The sequence below is a fragment of the Pelodiscus sinensis genome, chromosome 4 (genome assembly GCF_052426305.1).
Source record: "Pelodiscus sinensis isolate ZL-2025 chromosome 4, ASM5242630v1, whole genome shotgun sequence".
Taxonomy (NCBI): Eukaryota; Metazoa; Chordata; order Testudines; family Trionychidae; genus Pelodiscus; species Pelodiscus sinensis.
The window spans coordinates 13427986-13450361 of NC_143055.1; the positions used below are offsets into that span (position 1 = coordinate 13427986).

The 22376-nt window shown below is 44.3% G+C and overlaps 1 protein-coding gene across 2 annotated transcripts in view; it reads left to right on the forward strand.

Moving 5' to 3' along the window:
- The first annotated feature begins 6113 nt into the window (after window positions 1-6113).
- KRCC1 (lysine rich coiled-coil 1) overlaps window positions 6114-22376 on the forward strand; it is a 42720-nt gene continuing 26457 nt past the window's right edge. For both annotated transcript variants that reach the window (XR_012904439.2, XM_075930960.2), the window contains exon 1: window positions 6114-6312. Coding sequence is in view for 1 of the 2 variants with exons in the window: in XM_075930960.2 (XP_075787075.1) it covers window positions 6168-6312 (145 nt within the window). In the remaining variant the exon portion in view is untranslated. The remainder of the gene's footprint in view (window positions 6313-22376) is intronic.

Here is a 22376-nt window from a genome sequence, read left to right on the forward strand (position 1 = left end):
ACCCATGGAATCACACTCAGCTAAAAATGTACGCTTCTTTCTGAAATATTCTTACATACTGGTATGTTCTCCTTTATATCCTTTCTCAGTTAGCAAAACTTTTGTGCTTTGGTCCCAAAACTCACTATTGTGCCATACAGGGGGCTTGTGATATGTTGAGGAGTCGGATGAGATGATCTAACAGTCTCGTCTGGCCTTTAAAGCTATAAAGCGCTACAAAACTATGCATGGCACACTGAGCAGCCTCTGATGGTTTCATGTGTAACCTGCTTGATCCCCAGAACTCACACCGAGTGGGGAGTGATGCATAAGGAGCAGCTGAAACATCCCAAAGGGGCTGGCCAGGGGCAGGACATTAGCCCTGAAGGGCAGTGGTAGCTTGTGCAGCACCTCAGTTTATTGGTTAAAGAAGGTCGGGAGGCTCTGATCTCACAGCCAGTCTATGGCAACAGCCAGATAAAACAGGCTGCGGGGCAGTGGCAATCTCACAGACTTTTTTGAGACCCAGAGAGAATTCAGGGTGACATACATGAGAGCGAGGAGGAGCCTCTTTGGAGTTTTCTCCTTTCCTACTACTCATTTTTCTAAAAGGCAGATGATCCTGCAGAGAAGGGAAGAGCCTGTGAAAGATTTGGTACTTACGCAGCCTGATCCACCTAGAACAGGCCAAATCCAAGGCTCAGAAAATACTAGGTTAAGGATGGAAATTTTTTCCCCATCTAGGCCTTTGTCTCCTAGAATCACTGTGGTCATTTGAAGATTATCTTTTTCACTTTCCCTTTTTCCTGCTTCCCTTCCTGTGCTAGCAAGTAAAGGGATGCTCTCTAGCCTCATGCTGGGAAGCCCTCCCAAACAGATGGAGCAGGAAGAGTGCTCAGAGAGTAATCCCCACTGGTGACCTGAAATGGTCCCAGGTCATCTGGAGGGAACCTTCAACCTCCCATCCCTCAAAATCTCAGTGGCTGATCTGAGGGTCTAATGACAGGGAGGAGTCTTTAGATGTTGTTTTCTTTTCAGGCCCAGCAATAAAGCCAGAACGAATCCTTTGATTGGTGATTTGTTCTTCTCTCATTGATTGTCTCTGAGCAGTTCCCGATGCTCTCTAATGTTCTGGTTCTTCTAATAGATTTGCTGAATAATCATTATGAACTGTTGTTGGTCTGTTGCTCATTTGGAATCTCTTTATTCTGACCATTTGCTATGTGAAGCTGCAGGTTGATGGCTAGTTTGAAAGTCCAGACTCTTGTATCCTGTTCCTATCCTTGCCCCCTGACTGGCCGTGTGACCTAAGACAAAACCCTTCACTTTTCTCAGACTTTGTGTCTTTCTCTCTGTCAGGTAAAACAATCCTTTCATACTTGTCTCATGGCGGAGGGAGGTTGGGAAGCTGTGACGATGCATTTGAGAGGGAACTATCGTGTTAATATAGATGACCCATGGCTGCTCTCCCTTCCTTTTTTGGTTCTGCACGAGATCTTGGAAAGCCTTCTGAATTCCATTCTGGCAGGGATGACTGTTGCCTGTGGGAGAGGGGGCGTAGGGAGGGCATGTGTGGACCCATGAATGTCTGAGAGGGGCTTCCCTGGGTTGGTGAGTGGGCAGGACACACCCAGCTACTGCCTGCCCAGATCCTTGTTGGGTTCCCTGAATGGGGACGGGGTTTACCAAGTGCCATCACAAGTCAGGGAGCAGAACCTCCGCCCCTCCCAAAAACTATTGTGGTGAGGTCACATTTTCCTTGTCATGCTGCAGTTTGACTTCCCCTTGGAACAAACCCATATGCTGCAGCCACCAGACCCAGTTACAAAGGACATCCCCAAGGGGAGGGAAATAGACGTTTAGTCTGTCAGCTCCAAAAGCCCCAGGCTGCAAGCAACTAGTTCCAAGAAGCCCCAGCCCCACCTCCAGCCTCATCCCTTCTGCTGAGGCCCTGCCCCTTTCTGGCACATGCCCCCCCAACCACGGGAAGGAGAGGTGAGTGGGTGGGTGCATGCTCACCCCAGCTTCCCTAGCCCCAGGGCACCAGAGGAGGGAGAAGGGTGCGTCGCACAGCCCAGCCCAGAGTACTAGGAGGGTGGGTGCTGGGGGCAGCAATCCTCTGCCCCCAGAACACCTACAACACGTGTTCTGGGAGTAGAGTGTGGGAGGGGCCATGTCCTTCCCCCACCTAGGCTACTGTTATAATTAGCATATGGCAGTGTTTCCCAATTCTATTTGGTCATGGAAGCCCTAGGGTTGCCTAAAAAAAGGCCCCCTACGCTATTTGTTGAGAAATAAAAAAGACCTGCTGCCACTTTTCGTCAAGCAAAAAACAAAAACAACCCAGGTCCTGATGCAAAAAAGCTGTCTCTTTAAGAGGGGGTAGGGGAGTGCCAGCTCCTCATGGAACCCTTACTTTCACTTCACGGAACCCCAAGGTTCCGTGGAGCACCAATTGGGAAACACTGGCATATGGTATCTTTTTCAGGGGAAAATGCAATGCGTTGCAATTATTGAGAATACAGTAGAAAAACAGTTAGTATATGCTCAGACACATATACAGGTCCTGCAGATGGCGCATAGTTACCAATAGTGGCTCAAGTTCGTCTTTCTGGCCAGGCAAAGTTGACTGAATGAGGAATCGGGGTTCCTCTGAGACTCCTCTGAGGTTTGGCTTTGCAGTACTGAACCCAGAGTATTACTGGCAAAAGCTTCCCTTCTTATACAAGCAAATTCCCTTTTGAATCTATGGGTATTGCAGTGTCATGCCTCAATCATTTATCCTTAAAAGGTGTTAAGGACATTTCAAGATTGCAATTTCTTGGCCTTTGCCCTTCTGAGACACTGGTTTCTGTAAATCTGTGTTTCTGCAAGTGTTCCGCAGAATCACTTTGCAAAACACATTAACTGGCCTCCCCGGATCTATCTTAGTGATTAACATTATGTTTTTGTTTGTCTTGTGGTGTTTGTCTTATTGCTAGCATTGTTGTGTATTGTGTTAAAAACAATACTGCATTAAGCAGAAAAGGTTTAATAAGCATTAAGCATTTTAACTGTATTTACAGCAGTGTTTCTGAAAGTGTTCTGTGGAATCACTTTGAGAAACACATTAACTGGCCGCCCTGGTTTGTTTATTTACCGGCGCCACAGCCAAGAAACCTTGCGGCTCCCATTGGCTCCACTTCGTCCTTTGTAGCCAAGAGGAGCTGCGGGAAGTGGCGTGGGCCAGGCCACCACTTCCTGTGGCTCTGTGGCCGCTGCACCAGTAAATAAACAAGCCAGGGCAGCCAGTTAATGTGTTTCTCAAAGTGATTCCACGGAACACTTTCAGAAACACTGCTGTAAATACAGTTAAAATGCTTAATGCTTATTAAACCTTTTCTGCCTAATGCAGTATTGTTTTTAACACAATACACAACAATGCTAGCAATAAGACAAATGCCACAAGACAAACACAAACATAATGTTCATCACAAAGATAGATCCATGGTATTTTAGGGTGTTAAGCTGGTACCAGCTCTTCCTGATTTTCTGAAAGATAAAAAAAAAAGAACATTCTTCCATCTCTTTGGGGGTAGCACATCATAGCTTAAATACTCCTTTCTTTTACAATATCCTTGTTGATTCCTCTGTTTGCCCACAACTAACCCCATATTTACCTATGTTTTTATTCTGTGGGCAGGCCAGATGCTAATGACTTCTGCCCTTTTAGGGTTTAGTGTGAATTATCCCGTTGCTCAATCAGCAAATTCATAAGGTGGTGTACCTCAGTTTCCCTCTTATACTGCAGACCAGGTTTGAAATAGTTTCTCTGCTGTGCTAAGCTTCAAGTTTATTCACAGGTAATAACTGAAAAGTATTACTATGATAGTGATTTTGGTTTTTTTTATCATAAGGTGTGTTTCCAATTACCGTTACGACATTCTTAAAGGTTTTTCTTTTTTTCAGAAGAAAATCATGTGCATTAGACAGCATTACAGAGTTACTCATGAACCTTAAATTTAGCCCAATGTTAAACAGTAACATTAGCATCAAATCTCTTACAAGTGGGTGTTTAAGTATTTTGTTATACCTTGCCCTTTTATTTAGACAATTTAACTTTGAGGCCAGTGTGTTCAATGTCATCTTGAAATCTTTGCAAAGACTTCAGTTTAATTATAGCCTGGGAATTTGTGTGAATTAATAGGTGGGAGTATCATGCATATAAGCAGACCTCCTTTTGTATCCGTTTTCAGGTTTTAGCACTGTGCGTACACACACATTTTTTTCTACTTAGGGTTAACCTCTCACTTTTAGGTTTAACTTTTTTTTAACCTTCCTTTTTGGAGGATCACAATCTGAACTTTTTTTAAAATTTCAGGTAGTTTGTTGACTTGGTATATTTATTATCGTCAGCTCCTTTATGCTGCTATCTAGGTTATTTGCATTTACAGATACTTTCAGGCTTGCTTTTAGATCCAAAGATATCAGTAGCTTTGTCTTAAAAAGGGACACAATAACTTTAACCTTAAAAAGGGATACAATAACTTTTGCCTACACTACCGGATGCCCATGCTGGACTGGTCCTATCAGCTGCATTCTGGGAGAAGCTGAACAGCTGATAGATGAGGAGGTAAGCAGCTGGATAGGCTTAGAAGTGTGAAAGACCTGTGGCCTTTCACCTGTAGGCTATAGACAGTCATTCCCATCCCATTGCCATTCAGACAGCAACAAGCCTGCAGAGGAAAGAGAGTCAGAGCAGGTGCCATTGGGATTGGAGATATATTCACATCTGCAGACAGGATGGGTACAGCTTGTCCCTGAGAAGTTCAGAAGCAGTGCTTTAGCAAGACTGTTTAGTTACAAAGGTTCCATCCCCAGGAGAAGATGCCATTGGCCATTGTAAGGGCAGGAGAATCCCCTCATTAGATCCGCCAGCCTTTCATGGGTGATGGCTGGGGGGGGGGGGGGGGGAGGTGAGGAGTTTGGGGTGTCCCAACTCCCAGCCAGGCTTCAGGGAGAGATGGATTCTCTTAGCACAGTGGCCCCAGCTGGACTGCAGCTGTAAGCTTAGTACATTCCTGCCCTTCCTGACTGATAGCCCTTGATGAACCTATCCTTCATGAACTTAACTGGTTCTTTGTTGAACCCTGTTCCAGTTTTGGTCTTCACAACATTCCCTGGCAAAAAGTTCCACAAGTTGACTGTGCATTGTGTGAAGTTTGGAGGGGGGCACACTTCAGGGAGACACAAGGCCTAGGGCGGTTTGGGGGTTTGCAGGAGGCCTGGCATTGGCAGCAGTGCGCGACCTGACCCCAGCCTGCCCCACCCTGTCTCTTCCTGCCCCTGTAGTGCAGGGTAGCAGCTGGTTCCCCACCGCTGCTGCCTCATGCTGCAGCCTCCTTGCTCCTGACACAGAGCCAGCAGCACCGGGTGGCAGCCAACCCCCCAGCACGGGGGCATCAGCCTGCGGGTAACCGTTCACAGGAACCAGAAAGCTCTGGCTTATCGGTTAACTGTGTAAACGATTAACCTAGTAGAGACCTCGTCTTCACATGCTGCGCTTTCCAGCAAGAGTCCTGGAAAGAGTCCTGACTGTCTTGGTTAAGGGGGTCCAGGAATGGAACACGGAGGGGCTGGGGGCTGGTTAAGGGGGTTCAGGGTCTCAAAGGGGGTGGGTGCTAATTAAGGGGGGGCTGATCTCTTAAATGGGGATTGGCGCTTGTTATGGGAATCAAGATCTCTTAAAAGAGGCTGAACGTCTGTTAAGGGGGCCCCAAGATCTCTTAAAGGGGACTGGGCTCTGGTTGGGGGGCCCAGCATCCTTTAAAGGGGGCTAAGCATTAGTTAAGAAGGCTCAGGGTCTCTTAAAAGTGGGTTGGATGCTGATTCAGGGGGCTTAGGCGCTCTTAAAGGGGGCTGAGCCCCGGTTACGGGGGGGGGGGGCCCAGGATCTCTTAAATGGGGCTCGGCTCTAGTTATGGGAAGCCAGATCTCTTAAAAGGGACTGGGCTCTGCTTAAGGGGGCTGACGGTCTCTTAAAGGGGGTAGAGTGCTAATTAAGGGGGCCCACTCTGTCTTAAAGGGGCTCGGCGCCGGGCAAGGCGGCCAGGCCTCCTTAAGGGGCAGGGCGCGGGCGGGGCTGGCTGGTGAAGGGGCCGGGCAGGCAGCCGGCCGGTCTCTGCGCAGGCGCGCTCGCTCGCTGTAAGATGGCCGGGCGGGGCGCCGCCATCACTGCGCAGCTAGCGGGGAGCGCCCGCCCCACCGGCGGCCCCATGGCGGCGGCCCCGGCGGGGGGGGAGGCGGGGGGTGGGGACAGGGCCGCGCGCCCCGTGCCCACTGCCCAGAGAGAAGGTGAGTGAGGGGCCGGCCGGAGCCCGCCCGCCCCCCGCTCGCCACAGGCAAGGGCCGCGGCCTGGCGGGCAGCCGCACTAGGCAGGGCGGGGAGCCGGGCCTGAGCGGGATAGGCCCGTGCGTGGGGAAGGGCAGGGGCTGCGCTGGGGGCGAGGGGGTCGCACGCGGGGAGGGGACGGGCTGGGGGGCGCACGAGTAATGGGTCGAATGTGGGGGAGTGCACGCGGGGGGGCGCACGGGAAATGGGGAGGTTGAATGTGGGGAGGGGATGGAGTGGGGGGGCGCACGGGAAATGGGGGGGTTGAATGTGGGGAGGGGATGGAGTGGGGGGGGTGCACGGGAAATGGGGGGGTTGAATGTGGGGAGGGGACGGAGTGGGGGGGCGCACGGGAAATGGGGGGGTTGAATGTGGGGAGGGGATGGAGTGGGGGTGCACGGGAAATGGGGGGGTTGAATGTGGGGAGGGGATGGAGTGGGGGGTGCACGGGAAATGGGGGGGTTGAATGTGGGGAGGGGACGGAGTGGGGGGGGCGCATGGGAAATGGGGGGGTTGAATGTGGGGAGGGAACGGAGTGGGGGGGTGCACGGGAAATGGGGGGGTTGAATGTGGGGAGGGAACGGAGTGGGGGGTGCATGGGAAATGGGTTGCACGCAGAGAGGGGATGGAGTGTGGGTGCATGGGAAATGGGGGGGGTTGCACGCAGGGAGGGGACAGAGTGGGGGGGCTCATGGAAAATGGGGTCTTCACGTGGGGAGGAGACAGTGGGGGGTACATGGGAAATGGGGGCCTGCACGAGGGGAGGTGATGGAATGGGGGCATGGCTGCACTGGGCGAGAGTAAGGAGGAAAGATATCAAAGCCACGTGCAGGGGCGTGGACTATATAGAGCAGATAGGAGCTACAGGGACTGGGAGAGGAACAGGAAAGGCCTACACTGTGGGATGGTGTTACATGTGTGGGAGAAGGGCATGATGGAGACTGTTGAGGAATGGGCTCTACACAGAAGGGTGGGGGCACTGAGGAGATGGGGTGGGTGGGGGGAGTCTGTACTGGAGCAGGAAGTCTGACCCTTCCCTTCTGGGTGCTGCTGTAATACACTCTCACACATACATACACACAGAATAAAATGGTGGGGATGTTGGGATAGGGAAAGGACTGGCAAAGGGGAGGGGAAAGAGAGAGAGATGTTCAAGGGGAGGCTGGGGGAAGGGAGTGTTGAACATAAGACCAGTCAACCAGTTCATACCATTTGTCTGTCTTGCTGTGCCTTGGTCTTGGGACAGTGGACAGTGCCAGATGCTTCAGGGGAGGAGAGGACGGAGCAGGGCAATTACAGTAGTCCTTCCTCTATTGTCCAGGTCCAGCTTTTGGAATACAGACTTAAGCACACCCAACACATGGGGCTGTGTCCCTGACCATTTTAGCTGAAACCCATTGATGGACCTATCCTCCAACAACTTATCTAAATCTTTTCTGAGCCCAGTTACGGTTCTCGCCTTCACAGTGTGCTGCAGCAATGAATGCCACAGATTGGCTGTGTGTTTTATGAAGGCTACCTTTTAATGTCATTTGGTGACCTCTGGTTCTTGTATTATGTGAAAAGGTAAACAACACTTTTCTCTTTGCTTTCTTAACACCAGTCATGATTTTATAGGTCTCTAACATATCCTCCCTTTAGTTGTCTCTCTTCTAAGCTGAACAGTCCCAGTCTTTTTAACCTCTCATATAGAAACTGTTCCATATCCCTCACTCTTTTTGTTGCCTTCTCCGTGCTTCTTCCAATTCAAGTAACTTTTTTGAGGTGGGATGACAACTGCAAGCAGTATTCAATGTGTGAGCATACTGTGCATTTATATAGTGGCAGTATGATATTTTCTGTCTTATTATCACTTTCCTAACGGTTCCTGACATTGTTAGCTCTTTTGACTGCCATTGCACATCCAGTAGAGGTTTTCACAGGACTAGCTTCGGTAACTCCACAATTTCTCTTGTGTGTGGCAACAGCTAATTTAGATCCCATCATTTTGTATGGATAGGTGGGATTATGTTTTCCAATGTGCGTTATTTTTAATTCTTCAGCACTGAATTTCATCTGCCATTTTGTTGTCTGGACACCCAGTTTCATGAGGTCCTTTTGTAACTTTAGTTTGTTTTGGACTCCTTGAATAATTTTGTATTGTGTACAGTTTGTGACCGCACTGTTGACCCTTTTACCCAGATCCTTAATAAGTATGTTCAACAGCACTCATCCCAATATAGGTACTTGGGAGACCACACTGTTTACTCTTTCCACTGTGGAAAAATAGCTATTCCTACTCTGTTTCTTATCTTTTCACCTGTTACTGATCCATGAGGACTTGCCCTCTTACCCAATGATTACTGCATTTGCTTAAGAATCACATGGATGACCTTGTCAAAAGTTTTCTGAATGTCCAAGTATACCATATCCACTGGTTCACCTTCATCCACTTGTTTAAGACCCTCAGAGAATTCTAGCAGATTAGAGAAGCATGATTTCCCTTTATAAAAGCTGTATTGACTCTCTCCTAACACATGTTTATCTGTGTGTCTGATCATTCTGTTCTTTACTGTAGTTTCAACCAGTTTGCTTTGTACTGAAATTAGGCTTACTGGCCTGTAATTGTCAAGATCACAATGGAGTCTATTTTATAATTGGCATCCTGTCAGCTAGCTACCAGTTAACTGTTTAAAACAACCATTGTATCTATGTTACACACCACAGTTAATGGTTCTGCAATTTAATTTTTTGAGTTTTCAGAACTCTTGAGTGAATTCCATCTAATCCTGGTGACTTATTACTATTTAATTTACTAATTTGTTCTAAAACCTATTCTATTGACATCTCAATCTGGGACAGCATCATATTTTGTCGCCTCAATGGAATGGCTCAGGTATGGGAATCTCTTCTTGCATCCTCGGCAGTGAAAACTAATGCAGATAATTTGTTTGGCTTCTCTACAATAGCCATGTCTTCCTTTAACACCTTGATCATCCAGTTGTCCCGTGGCCCCACTGGTTATTTGTCAGGCATCCTGTTTCTGATTTATTTAAATTAAAATTGCTGTTAGTTTTTGAGGTGGAGAGAGGCTGGCTAGGCTGGGGTAGAAAAGGGGAGGGTTGGTAGGGAGTGTTGTGGGGAGGAAAAGGCTGTGTGGCGGGGGTGGGAGGGAGTGCTGGTTGTGGAGAAAGGGGATAGACTGATGGGGAATGTTAGAAGGAAGGTAAGGGGATGGGAGGGGGAGAGAGGCTGGCTGGAGTAGATGTGAGAGGGGGAGGTAAGGAGTGGCCACAGGAGTTTTCTGAATGTTCATGTACACTATAACCACTGGGTAGAGCTATGGTGCAGTTTTAAAGCAGGGGCAGGAGGAGTGGTGACCTTCAAACCATCCTGTGGGGAGGCAGAAACTACGTCTAACAAGTATTTGTTACTAGGCCTCTTGAGCTGCGAGAATTTAAATGAGGGAGATTTCAGAAAATAATGCGTGAGATTTTAAATCTCAGTGAAACATGCACAGCAAAACCCTCCGTTACAGGTGAAAAATTCAAATACTACCTTGAAATCCATTCCTTTACCCAGTCTCCCACCCTCCCATTTGAGCAAGTCTTGGCATCAAGCCTGCTTTTTGACTCTGGAGCATAGCAAACCTGTAGTGCATCTAGTGTGTCTGTAAATATATACCATCAGGCCTGCCAAGTCTTATTCATTGGGCTAAAGAGGACTCTGATGTATTTTAAGCTAGAGTTTGAAGTCTTTCCATTGTGAGGTTGGATTTTGTTGTGTGTTTCAGTGAGACATTTAAAATCTCACTCATTCAAATTCTCACAGTTCAAGACTCGTTCTATATTTATATACTTTTTGATTCTGCATAGTCTGTCTTGTAATGAGCTCTACATACTGATTGAGGCACTCTGTACATTTGCCTCCTTGGTAGACAGTTTTCTTATACATACTTACCACTCTTGAGGGAGATAAAAATCTTACTAAGATGAAGAAAATGGCAGGGATGTGGCAGTGCACTTACATCTATGAAATAAAATATTTTCACCCTTTCAATGTCTAAAATCAAATAACATTTAAAACCTAAGGAAGAAATTAATAATGAGCAAGCTGTGAATGGGAGAGTGCCTTGCACATGTTTTGCTGCATGTGAGAAGATGCTGTTCGTGAAAGGATAGCACTGAAGAACAGGTATGATATATAATTAGATCCAAAGTGGTTGACCCAGAATTCCTAAAAATTACAGAAGGGAGACTACCTGTGAGGTAGGGAGAGTTCTTCAAGCAGTGCATATCACTGCCCTGCATCTTCTGGAATTTTCTTTAAATGTCAACAATAAATATGAACCAAATTTTATACATCAGACTTATGAAAGATTCCTGAAACTTAATTTGGGATCCATGGTTTGCCAGGAATTCCCTGACTTCTGCAGTGGTGATTGTAGCTAGTCTAGGGCTCCCTGAGCAGTTTTAAGCCACTGTGCCCCTTTTACCCCAACAGCAGCAGGAGTTTGGATGTGGAAAGGAGCTCAGGGCTGGGAGTTGGGGCCTTGGAGGAGTTTACGACTCTGGTGAAAGTGTAACTGTACAACGTGTATCCGATGCAGCAGTCTGGAGGGAGAGCAGGAAGGAGCCACTTGCTCTCTCCTCCCTCTCCCCCATGTAACCGCTGAAGATGCATTTACTTAATGCATTTTAACACCCATAATAATAGATCTACTATTGACAAAATGATTCCTTATGAGTAACAAAACTACTTAAGTATGGCTGGTAAACAGATATGAAGAATTTTTAAACAAATTCTCGAAGATGAGCATTTACTTCAGATGAGTAAGTTTGAGGAAAACGGTACAAAGTTTTGTGTTCTCATGTTTTTAAGTGTTTTTTCTTTTTTGGGGGGGGGGAGGTTACCCCACATGATTAAAACTAGGCATTTTATGAACTCATTAGCACCAAAACTCTCTCAGTGAAACTGATTACATATTGAAGGTATTTCCCATTGGGAATAGCTTTGCAGCAGCTACTGTAAGAAGCATTTTAAAAATGCTAGAGCTTACTTGTAGTGAAAGAGGCTTCATTCATATGAAGTACGAAGTAGAGTTTTTAAGGGCCCTCAGTTCACTAATGTCCCTTTTAAAATGTTAATTTTGCAAACAGTATATTCTCTAATAAAATCTGTTAGCAGTTATAGGTAAAAATAAGTTATGTACTTAATATAGTTACACTAGTTGTCAGCATAAATAGTGAGGGCTGCTAGTTGTATTTAGACGTGAGCTAACAAAGTGAGAGCATTAATAGCCATGTCAAAGTAAACTTACTCAACTATGAATATCACTTATGATGACACTCTCTGGTTTGGGAAAAGATTCTTCATATATATTTAACATCCAGTTTTTAGCATCGGGGGCCTTTTCTGGTATCTGGCCTTGCCGCAGTCTAAGCTTGGCGTCTTTCATGTCATGTTTAAGTTTCAAGCTCATTTTGATTTGTTGCTAATTGAACAAAACATTATGAGCTCAAAATCTTATCTCTTCTGGTATCACACCCATAACCCCTGTATAAAGAGACACTATGGGCATGTCTACATTATGCAGGAGATTGACACTCCAGAGGTCGTTCTTCTAGCATTCAATTTAGCAGATCAGGTATGGAGCCATACATCGAACACTGAGGGAAGCTCTGACCGGTCGAGTCGACTACTCACTCTCTTCCCCCCTGCACCTCTGATGAAGCTGTCTTAAAGGTTGGCTCCCCCAGCACAGTCTCCATGGTGCCGCCTGCCCCTCCTCTTCTCCCCCCCCCCATGCTGCTGCCTCCATCAGAGGTGGGGGAGGGGGTAAGGGGCAGCCTCACGCTGGTCTGGGACCTACCGCAACTGCATCTCTGCAATTTAAATGTAGTAGGAGCTGGGCTGCCTGCCTGGCTTTTTCTAAGTTTAAACTGCAGAACCTCAGTGGGGGTAGCTCCTGGACCGGCACAAGCCAAGACAGAGCACGTTCCCTTATCAACTAATCGTGTAGCCGATACAATTTGTATTGTATTCACTACACAATTAGTTACCTGCTTCTTAACATCCTTAGTCTGATATTCCTCCTTTTGTGAGGAGTAAGGGAAGCCAAAGGGAGCATTTGCTCCTGTTGACCACCTGCTGTGTGAATGGCGTGGAAACTTGATTTAAGGTAGGTCGATGCCAGCTACATAAGTATCTTCCATTGTAGTGTAGAGCAGGCCTATGTGACATGTCAGTATTTTAATGTTTTTTCCTCTGAACAGTTCATCTCATCTCCCACTAAAACATGTAAAGAGCATCAAATGAGCTGTTACCAATGCTACAACTACACGATTGCTGGAATCCACATTCTGAAAATGATGCACCACTATTTAATGGTGCCAAGACCTAGAAACTTCACTGCTGTACCAACTTAAGAAAAATCTTGTTAGTTTCAATTTAGTACAGCTTTAATGCACCGAGAGAGATGCCGTTGGTTTGATTAGAATATAATGAGCAGCATTTACTGTAACTTGCAACTGGATACACACAAGAGGCAGAAAAATGAAAACAAAAGAACATAGACTGAAATGGTAAAACTGAGGAAGAGAGGGGGACACTGAAGAGTCAGGCAGAGAATCACTTCATAGGTAAGAGTAGATGACTTTATGTTGGGAGGATGACAATGACTGATATCTTGGTCTTAGGGATGTAAATGCCTCTTAAAACAGTTCACCAGTTAAATGATTAAAATTATACCATTTAACTGGTGAACTGTTAGACACTCTTCACCAGGGCTAGGGTCCTGCTAGCCTATGGTCCCACAGCTTCTGTGGCTGCTTCAGGCAGGATTGGAATGGGGCTGCTCTGGCCAGGATCCCACCTTCCAGCCTGGACCACTCAGGTGCAGCTGTGACAGGAGTTATTCCTGCCCACTGCATGACCAGGACCCCACTTGCCTGATGTGGATGCAGCCCATCCCACTGCCCTGACACAGCTGACATGGGTCCAGTGGGCTGGCCTAACGCAGCCATGGCTGCTCTGGCCTGGTGCAGCTGGCCGTTCACTGGGGTCTGTTACCTCGTAAGCATTCGAGTAAGCCTAATAATTACCAGGTGACTAGGGCCAGATCTAGCAGGGCCACAGGACCCTGAGCAACTGCACCTCCCAGCACTCTGCTGTGCCCTGTCTCTTCCCATCCCCTTTCTACCATGTTCCATCCTGATTGCACCCCTTCCCCAAAGCTCCCTCCAGAGACACAAGCCAGGGTATTACTGGGAGACATGGTGCTGGGTGACTGCTGGTGTTTGGGGGCCCCCTATACTCATTGCAGTGGCAGGAGCCACAGGAAGCCAAGTGACCCTACAGCCTGCTCTGCTCTGCTGCCCATCTCCCAGCTGAGTGCCTCCGCTTCACCGTGGCAGCAGAGAGCCCAGGCTGCTCTGCTCTGCTTTGTTCTCCTGAGCCCACAGAGCAGGCTGGGGTCAGGGCTGGTGTGTTCTGCTTTCTGCCATGGTGTATGCCCTCCACCCTACATCTGCTACCACCCCATGCAAGGCCCCTCAGGTAATCCCCGAGGCCAGCCTGGGCCCCACAGTCTAACCTTGATATGGGGGACTGTCCTGTCCATAGGATGATTGGGAGTGGCCACTGCAGGGTACCTCAAAGCTTGGACCCTGGGGTGGTTGCCTTGAACTATTCTATGGACAGGACAGCTCTTTGGGTAACTGATTAACCTTTTACATCCCTAATTGGGCTTTCATCTTAATTTTCTTTAAATTCTAATATTTAACTTTTTGTGTCATAGAGGGCAATGGGGGAGTAGAGGCTTGCTCTTGTCTAGGACAAGTCTTGCTAAAAGCCTGTCCTCCTTGTGTTAAGTGTGATATCTTTTTACTGCTCTGTATATCAAGGTGGACCTAAGACTTGGTCACTTCAGTCATGAGCTATAACAGTGTTTTGTCTAGGTTGTGCAGTCACGATCAAACCATGTTATGATCTGGCTTGGTCAGTTCCAGTTCTAACAGTTCTCCCCCTCCCCCCCCATAACTTGATTTATCAGTATAAACCAGATTTTAGGCCCTTAACCTGAAAGTCCTTGTACTTAACTAGAACTTTTTGCATGTAGCAAAAAGAAATTAGTACATTAATATTCCATGAAGTACTTTTTTGAGCATCTGCATCTGTCATTACTTTAATGGCTGTACCAAACCACCACTCCAAAGGAGGAACAAACAAGTTTGTTATAAGGCTCAAACAAATGCAGCAAAACATGCTCCTACAGTGAGGTAACAGAGAACAGTGTGTCAGTAACTGAATCCTTGTCTCTTAACTCTGCTGCAGACTCACTTGTCCAGCAATATGTTGTTCAACTAGGCTCACATTTTCAAAAGTCCATGTGCTCCCCATCTTAAGCTTCCCTTAAGGAAGGTCCTGATTTTAGAAGATGGTAAGTAAGTACCTCCAGCTTCCATTTTTTCTAAAATATCCGAATTTGGAAAAATGGAGGCACATACATTTAATCTGCTCATGAAAACATGGGTCTTAACATCTCCTTGCTTCTTACTCCCTATATGACAGGGGGTGATGATAATGCAAAATCGAAAAGCATTGGAAGTTCTGTAGATGAAAAGCAGTATATAAATGCTAAGTCTTGCTTCTTACTCCCTATATGACAGGGGGTGATGATAATGCAAAATCGAAAAGCATTGGAAGTTCTGTAGATGAAAAGCAGTATATAAATGCTAAGTCTATTGGGTACATTAGAATGAAATCCTCCTCTTTTGGATGTTGCATTCCCACCCTCAGTGAAGGCTCCATTTGGGCAATAATTGGAGTTCTTCATTATGATCCTGTGACATCTCATCAATATCAGCTGTCTTTATATTAATCTGTAGTATCTTGTGCAGCCTTTCTAAATGCTATCAAATGGCTACTGCTGTAGATCCCTTAGGATCTACACCAGAGCTGCTTTATATTGCCAATTTTAGCTTTCAATCAATTTGCAAACAAAGGGCTCCTGCAGTGCCCATGTTGAATCTACTGGGTGCAGTTCAAGAACATAAATATAAATAGAATAAGGAAGTAAATTAAATGGTTGTTTATGTCAATGAGTCCTAACAGGATATATGTTTGCTGAGTGGAAAAGGATAGCGACATTATTTTAAAACTTAAGAATATTATTTTCAGGAAGTGGAAAAGTAAAAAATTAAGCAATAATATGTTGATTATGGAGTGCTGCTGATATTTGGGACAAGTACTTTACTATTGTTACAATTGGATAGAAAATGTCCTTTTTCTCCGACTAGTCATTTTGAAAAATTAATACACTTCTTATGCAGGTTCCCCAGAAAGTGTTGTTTGTTCTGCTTGCTGAGCATCTGCCATTAACTAGTGTACCTCATTGATAGCTTTTGGCATGTAGAAGAGCCACTGCTCCCAAGAATGACTGGTTTATATGAAGTTGCAGGGGGTAGCCGAGTTTAGTCTATACAGGATAAATTAAAAAAACAGCAAATGGTCTGGTAGCACTTTACAGACTAACAAAACATATAGATGGTTTTATGAGCTTTCGTGGGCACAGCCCAGAAGTGGGCTGTGCCCACGATACCATCTATATGTTTCATTAGTCTATAAAGTGCTACCAAACCATTTGTTGTTTTTTGATTTATATGAGCATGTATCTATTCAAGTAAAATTGGGTCTCTCCACTTCATGGTTTGTATTCACCCTTTTAAGAGTTCATCTGAATTTGTTTGTGATACCCCACTCAGTTGTGGTTAATAATTATGCTGCCCTAGCAAAGGATAATGGGTTCAAGTGGGAAATAATGGATAGTTGCATGCTGTAGAAATGGGCTATTAAGATTAAATAACCATTCATCTCCTCATATTTATTTTAAGACTTTCATAGTGAATGTCTTTTAATAAAGAATAAGGCTCAGAATTTTTCCATACAAATTACATTTATTTTGGGCCTTTAATACAGCAAAGCATAAGGACAACATAGCAATAAATCCAAGCTCATTTGGACCATGAATGTGCAGTTACCTTTTATAAGGATCAGAGAACAATCATTGATGTAAGCAAAGCTAAAGAGTTCAGGAAGTCTGTTTTTTGTGGTAAAAGGAATCTTTAAAAAGTTTCTAAAAGGGATCATTACCATCATTAATATATTTTCAGCATCTCTGGAATATTATTCCTGTCTTACTGATGAAGAAATTGAAGCAATGAGGATGACTTATGAAAGCATGAGATTTGGCTCAGAGCAAATTTAGGATCTGAATATTTTGCATCTGACTCTTGGCTTCAGATTATTAGACTTCTCTCTCTGAGTTGGGCTCAGAGGGTGTGTCTAGACTACAGGGTTTTGTTGACAAGAGTGGACTTTTGTCAACAAAACTATACCTGCCACCGAGTTCTGTCGACAGAACACGGCAGTTTTGTCAATGGTGGTAAACCTCATTGTACGAGGAATAAGGCCTTTTTGACAGAGTTCTGTCAACAGAAGGTGCTATTGCATCCACACTGTGCTTTTTCAAAAAAGAGCCTCTAGACTGTCGAAAAAGCGGCTTGCTTTGCCGACAGAACTGGCTGTAGTCTAGACGCTCTTTGTCGACAGAGGCTTTGTCAACAGTATCTGTTGACAAAGTCTCTGTCGACAAAATCCTGTAGTCTAGACATACCCAGAAGGTGAGATCATAAAGGGGAACAGTAGTAGATCATAATGGGGAACCCAAGGTAGTGTAGAGAAGTTTTACACCAGAAAGCAGAAGAGCACTGAATTAGGGGGTGGAATTTTGTTCAACAAATACAAAAAGAATGACTTTCTCTCAAGATGAGTTAATGGGAAGTGATATTAAAAGGAAGAGTGTATGTGGTTTTTCCTCGTTGCTCATTTTGCAAATTCCACTCTTGCAAATTTGCTTAATGTTCCCTTCACCTGCCATTATCAATGATCTCTAACTGTGCATTGAGTAAAAACTATATTGACTTTGTACCTTTTGTACTTGGAATATCTGTTTGCTAATGAAAATTCAAACTATTTTAATTGAGTCTGAAATGTAAGAGATGCTTAATCTTTCTAAGCATCTGACCAAAGCTGGACATACGTCCCTGTTTTAGAGAGGGAGCACACTGAGTTAAATGTTCCAGCATACACTACTCCTTGATGAATCAACGAGGAGTCCTGTGGCACCTTATAGACTAACCGAAGTGTAGGAGCATAAGCTTTCGTGGGCAAAGACCCACTTCGTCAGATGCATGCATCTGACGAAGTGGGTCTTTGCACATGCATCTGACGAAGTGGGTCTTTGCCCACGAAAGCTTATGCTCCTACACTTCGGTTAGTCTATAAGGTGCCACAGGACTCCTCGTCGCTTTTGCAGATTCAGACTAACACGGCTACCCCTCTGATACTTGATGAATCAAGTGGCCTCTGTTCCTATCAAACTGGATCATTGCATGATGGGACATGTAGTCTCCACAGTCCACAGCTTCATATTAAACATGGGGATGGCTACAATCTGCGTATTTCATGCCCACTCCAGGAAAGCTGCTAGTGTGGTCACTATACATGAGACTCTTCATTGCCAATAGTATATCCAGTACATTTAAAAAAAAAAAAACGTAATCTTTAAAAGAAAATACTGTTTTTTAAAAGCATAAAGTATCAAAGGAGTCATGTGGCTGCTCTCTGATCTGTCTGCAATGTGTGTTTTGGTCCATTTCCTAATGGAGAAGTGTCCATCTTCTCAGGTGTCCATCAGGGATGTCAAATAGACCTCTTTCTGTGTAAGTCTCTAAACCAGCTGTGTTTCATCTCCTGAGTAATTAGGCTGGAAGAAACAGCTTTCAGCTCTTTCACTTAAGTATTGTCAATCTTGAATAGTCAAGTAGTGCTAGTGTGCATACATTGGTATTGTATGAATATTTTAATTCGGAGGAGTTTACAGAGCGCTTCTGATCTTCAAAGCACATATGCACTTGTTTTTAAGACAATTACTTTAATGTGAGAGATCGTTAAAATTTGGACTCAATACTATACTGCAAGGTATTTGAGTTACATTTACTCCAAAAACTAGGATAATTCTTTCCGCTTATCACATTCATCTGGTTGAAGATCTGTAAGAATTCATACTCAATTGAAAGACTTATCTTAATCTCGCCCTCATGAGGTTGGTAACTATTTGTTCTCATAGTACAGATGAGGAAACAAATTTTTATGCTTAAAGTGAGGTCCCTAAATATAGTATGAATTTAGATAGTTAGAAAATTGGTTGCATTTGAACGTCTTTGTTAAAGGGAAATGTAACTTACCCAAGGTAACAAGCCTATGGTGGAGCTAAGACTAGAACCAATCTGTCCTGATGAAAGTCCTGTGTTTTAACCATAAGATGATTGTTTTTCCTCTTTAAATACCTGTAGTTCCAGTTTAATTTACCCTCGTATGTCCTCTTTTGCATATATTTTGCATATTTTAAAGTACATCACACACTGATGTGAAATGTCTTACTTTTATCCTGTTGTCACTAATGTGCAGTTCTCTTTAGAGCATTAGCACACTCAGATTTACACTATCCACTAACACACACTGATATTTATACACACATTTAGTAATCAATTTTTAATACAGTTAGTAGTCCTGGTAGTAATTTGTGTGGCGTGTTTGGTAATGGGATCTGGAGCACTTCATCTCCAGATGACCATTCAAAATGTGGTCAGAATGGACAAAAATCTCTTCAGAAAGTAGTCCTATGGCACCTTAGGGTACATCTGCACAGCAGGGCTCAAGTCAAATTAAGCCATGCAACTTCAGCTATGTCAATTGCATAGCTAAAATTGAAATAGCACTAAAAGCCAAATCAAGCTATCTACAAAGCAGGAAGTCGAAGGAATAACACTCTTCGTTTTTCCTTACTCCTTGTAAAATGCAGCTTACAGGAGTTGGAATAAAAAGTCCGCCACCTCGATGACATTTTGAAATAAAGGCTTCTCTCTGCTGAGAATGCTAATACAGTGCCACTTACTTTGGTCTCAATACCAAGAGTTTACACAGTAATTCTGGATCATGAACTCCTTTTACACAGGCTTCTGAACAATCCTTAACTGAAGAGATTTTTACAGAGAGAGCAGAGTGCAGAATTGGCCTTCATATGCAATTTTAACAGTTTTCCTGAGCTTGAACAAAGTCATTAACTGGATGTCTCATTAGAAAGTCAGCCTTCAATGCAACACCTCATTCACATCAAAAGCTAAGTATGGGACACTTTCAGCCCGTTCAATTAGCGTCATTAGCACCAGCACTATAATGACGTATTTTTTTTTCCCCTTTCCCTACTCTTTTCTGTTATAAATTCTGGGTTCCTGTTTGTTTCCAGCTCATCTGCAGAAGTGGGTTTTGCCCATGAAAGCTTATGATACTATATATATTTTTGTTAGTCTCTAAGGGTATGTCTACACAGCAGCGTTAGTTTGGAATAACTGATGTTATTCCGAAATAAGTGTTCATCTACACTATTTTCCAAGGAGTAATACATGTAAAATCCCATTTTAATTAGCTAATTGGTTAAACATTAGGTGCAACTGATTGAACGGGACTGAAACAGCTACCTGGAGACTGCTCTCGCTGGGCTATAGCACCCTTGCTCGCAGCACACCAGGGCCGTGCCCACTGTGGTCAGCAGCTCATCTGGCTGCGCTTGAGTACCTCCTTCCTGTGGCAGACACTGCAGGGCTGCTGCAGCCCCCACTGGTTAACCATAATCAGTAAGCCCCAGGTATTAAGGGTGAGGCCTGCTGATTAACCATTAACATCCTTATTTCACAGTAGCATACTTTACAGGTGACTACAATAAGGTCCAGCTAAACTCGTTTAATTGCACGTTTTGCCTTAAGCATAAACCCATTGGTTTGGTCCAATGGGTTCTCCTTATTAATGTAGAGTACCCTGAAAAATGTAATAACTGACTTGCATGCCAGAATTCTGAGTCTGGGATATATATGAATTGAGCCATGGCAGCACTGTGTTTCTCTGGAGTCATCTCAGTGCCGTTGTTATTTATCAGCCTTTAAGCGCTCTTCCTTGCAACTAGCTTTTACATGTCCATATCCACTGTTATTACAGTATCAGTTCAAGTCTTTTCTCATAACTGGGCATAGAATCATAGAACTGGAAGGGATCTTGAAAGATCATCAAGTCCAGTCCTCTGCACTCATGGCAGGACCAAGCACCATCTAGATCATCCCAGTCAGGTGTCTGTCTAACCTCTTAAATATCTCCAGTGATGGAGATTCCACAACTTCCTTAGGCAATCTATTCCAGTGTTTAACCACCCTGACAATTAGGAAGTTTATCCTAATGTCCAACCTAAACCTCCTTTGCTGCAATTTAAGCCCATTGCTTCTTGTCCTATCTTCAAAGGCTAAGGAGAATAATTTTCTCCCTCTTCCTTTTAACACCCTTTTAGTTACTTAAATTGCTATCATGTCCCCTCTCGGTCTTCTCTTTTCCAAACTAAACAAACCTAGTTCTTTCAGTCTTCCCTCATAGGTCATGTTCTCTAGACCTTTAATCATTTTTGTTGCTCTTTTCTAGACCTTCTCCAATTTCTCCACAACTTTCTTGAAATGTGGTGCCCAGAACTGGACACAGTACTCCAACAGAGGCCTAATCAGCACAGAGTAGAATGAAAGAATGACTTCTCGTGTCTTGTTCACAACACTCCTGTTAATGCATCCCAGAATCATGTTTGCTTTTTTTGTAACAGTGTCACACTGTTGACTCATGTTTAACTTGTAGTCCACTATGATCCCCAATCGCATTCAGCAGTACTCCTTCCTAGACAATCACTTCCCATTGTGAAACTTAACTATTTGTTGTTTTTTAAGTTTTTCTTTGAGAACAGTTATCCAGCCAGTTATGCAGGGAAAGGTGTTGTCATTGTTGGTGTTTTGGCCAAACTTGAAATAAGTTACGCGGATTGAGCTACATCAGTTGTGTAGCTTATTTTGAAATAGCTTTATTTTGAGTTTTGGTGCCATCTACGCAGCACTTATTTTGAAATAAAGCGCTCTTTCTCCAACTTCCCTCACTCGTCATAAAATGAGGGTTACAGGAGTCGGAGAAAGAAGTCCTCATAGCTTGACAGTATTTCGACATTATAACTGCCCGCTGTGTAAACATGAACTATGTCATTTCAAAATAACACTAATTATTTTGAAATAATGTTGCTGTGTAGACATAGCCTTTGAGACCCGATTCAACACATTGATATCTAGTAAACTTCAGTAACAAGGATGTAAAAAGGCAGTAAATATTTTGGGTGAATAGGCCATCCATGTAGTTATATCTACATTAGAAGCACAGCAATGTGTGTGCTCATAAATATTATTGTTCATAAATTGCATGCAGGGCATGATGCCTAAGTCAGTGCTCAGTCAAGTAGAGCTGAAGTTCAGGATGGCATGTACTACAGGGTGTCAGTGTGCTTAAATTGTCCTTCGGGAGTTGTCATATTCTTTCATAGCATGGAGCACAGTCACATTTGAATAGGTGTTGGGAACATGAACGCTCTCATTCACTGTCATCTAATCCACATCTTCTCTCATCACAATTGCACATTCTTGGTGGCAAGTAGAACAACTAATTATAGGCCTATGTCCTGCATAGGAGCTGCTAAGGAGAGTCTGACTTATCTGAAGAGTGAGGAAAGGGGTAAGCAATTCTGGAAATGCACCTGAAGGAGGGGGCTTCGGGCATTCAGCCAATGAAATGCAGATTGGAATTTCAAACCAAGAGTGAGGGGATTTTTTTTCTTTCTTTTGTTTGAGATCAGAGCAGTTTTTCCCCCAAGTAACAAGGGAGTTAGCTCTCCTAGGAATGGACTCCTGGAAATGTGTAAGTAGGGAAAAGTTTAGATAGTCTGTCAGGTTTTATTATTTTCCTTGGTTGTGGGTTTGGAAATCATCTCTGAGCTGGTTAATTGTTTTTCTCTTTTGTAATTGAGGATTACAACCCAGGGATTTCCCCAGAGTCTAATTCACTCCATGGCTTTTAA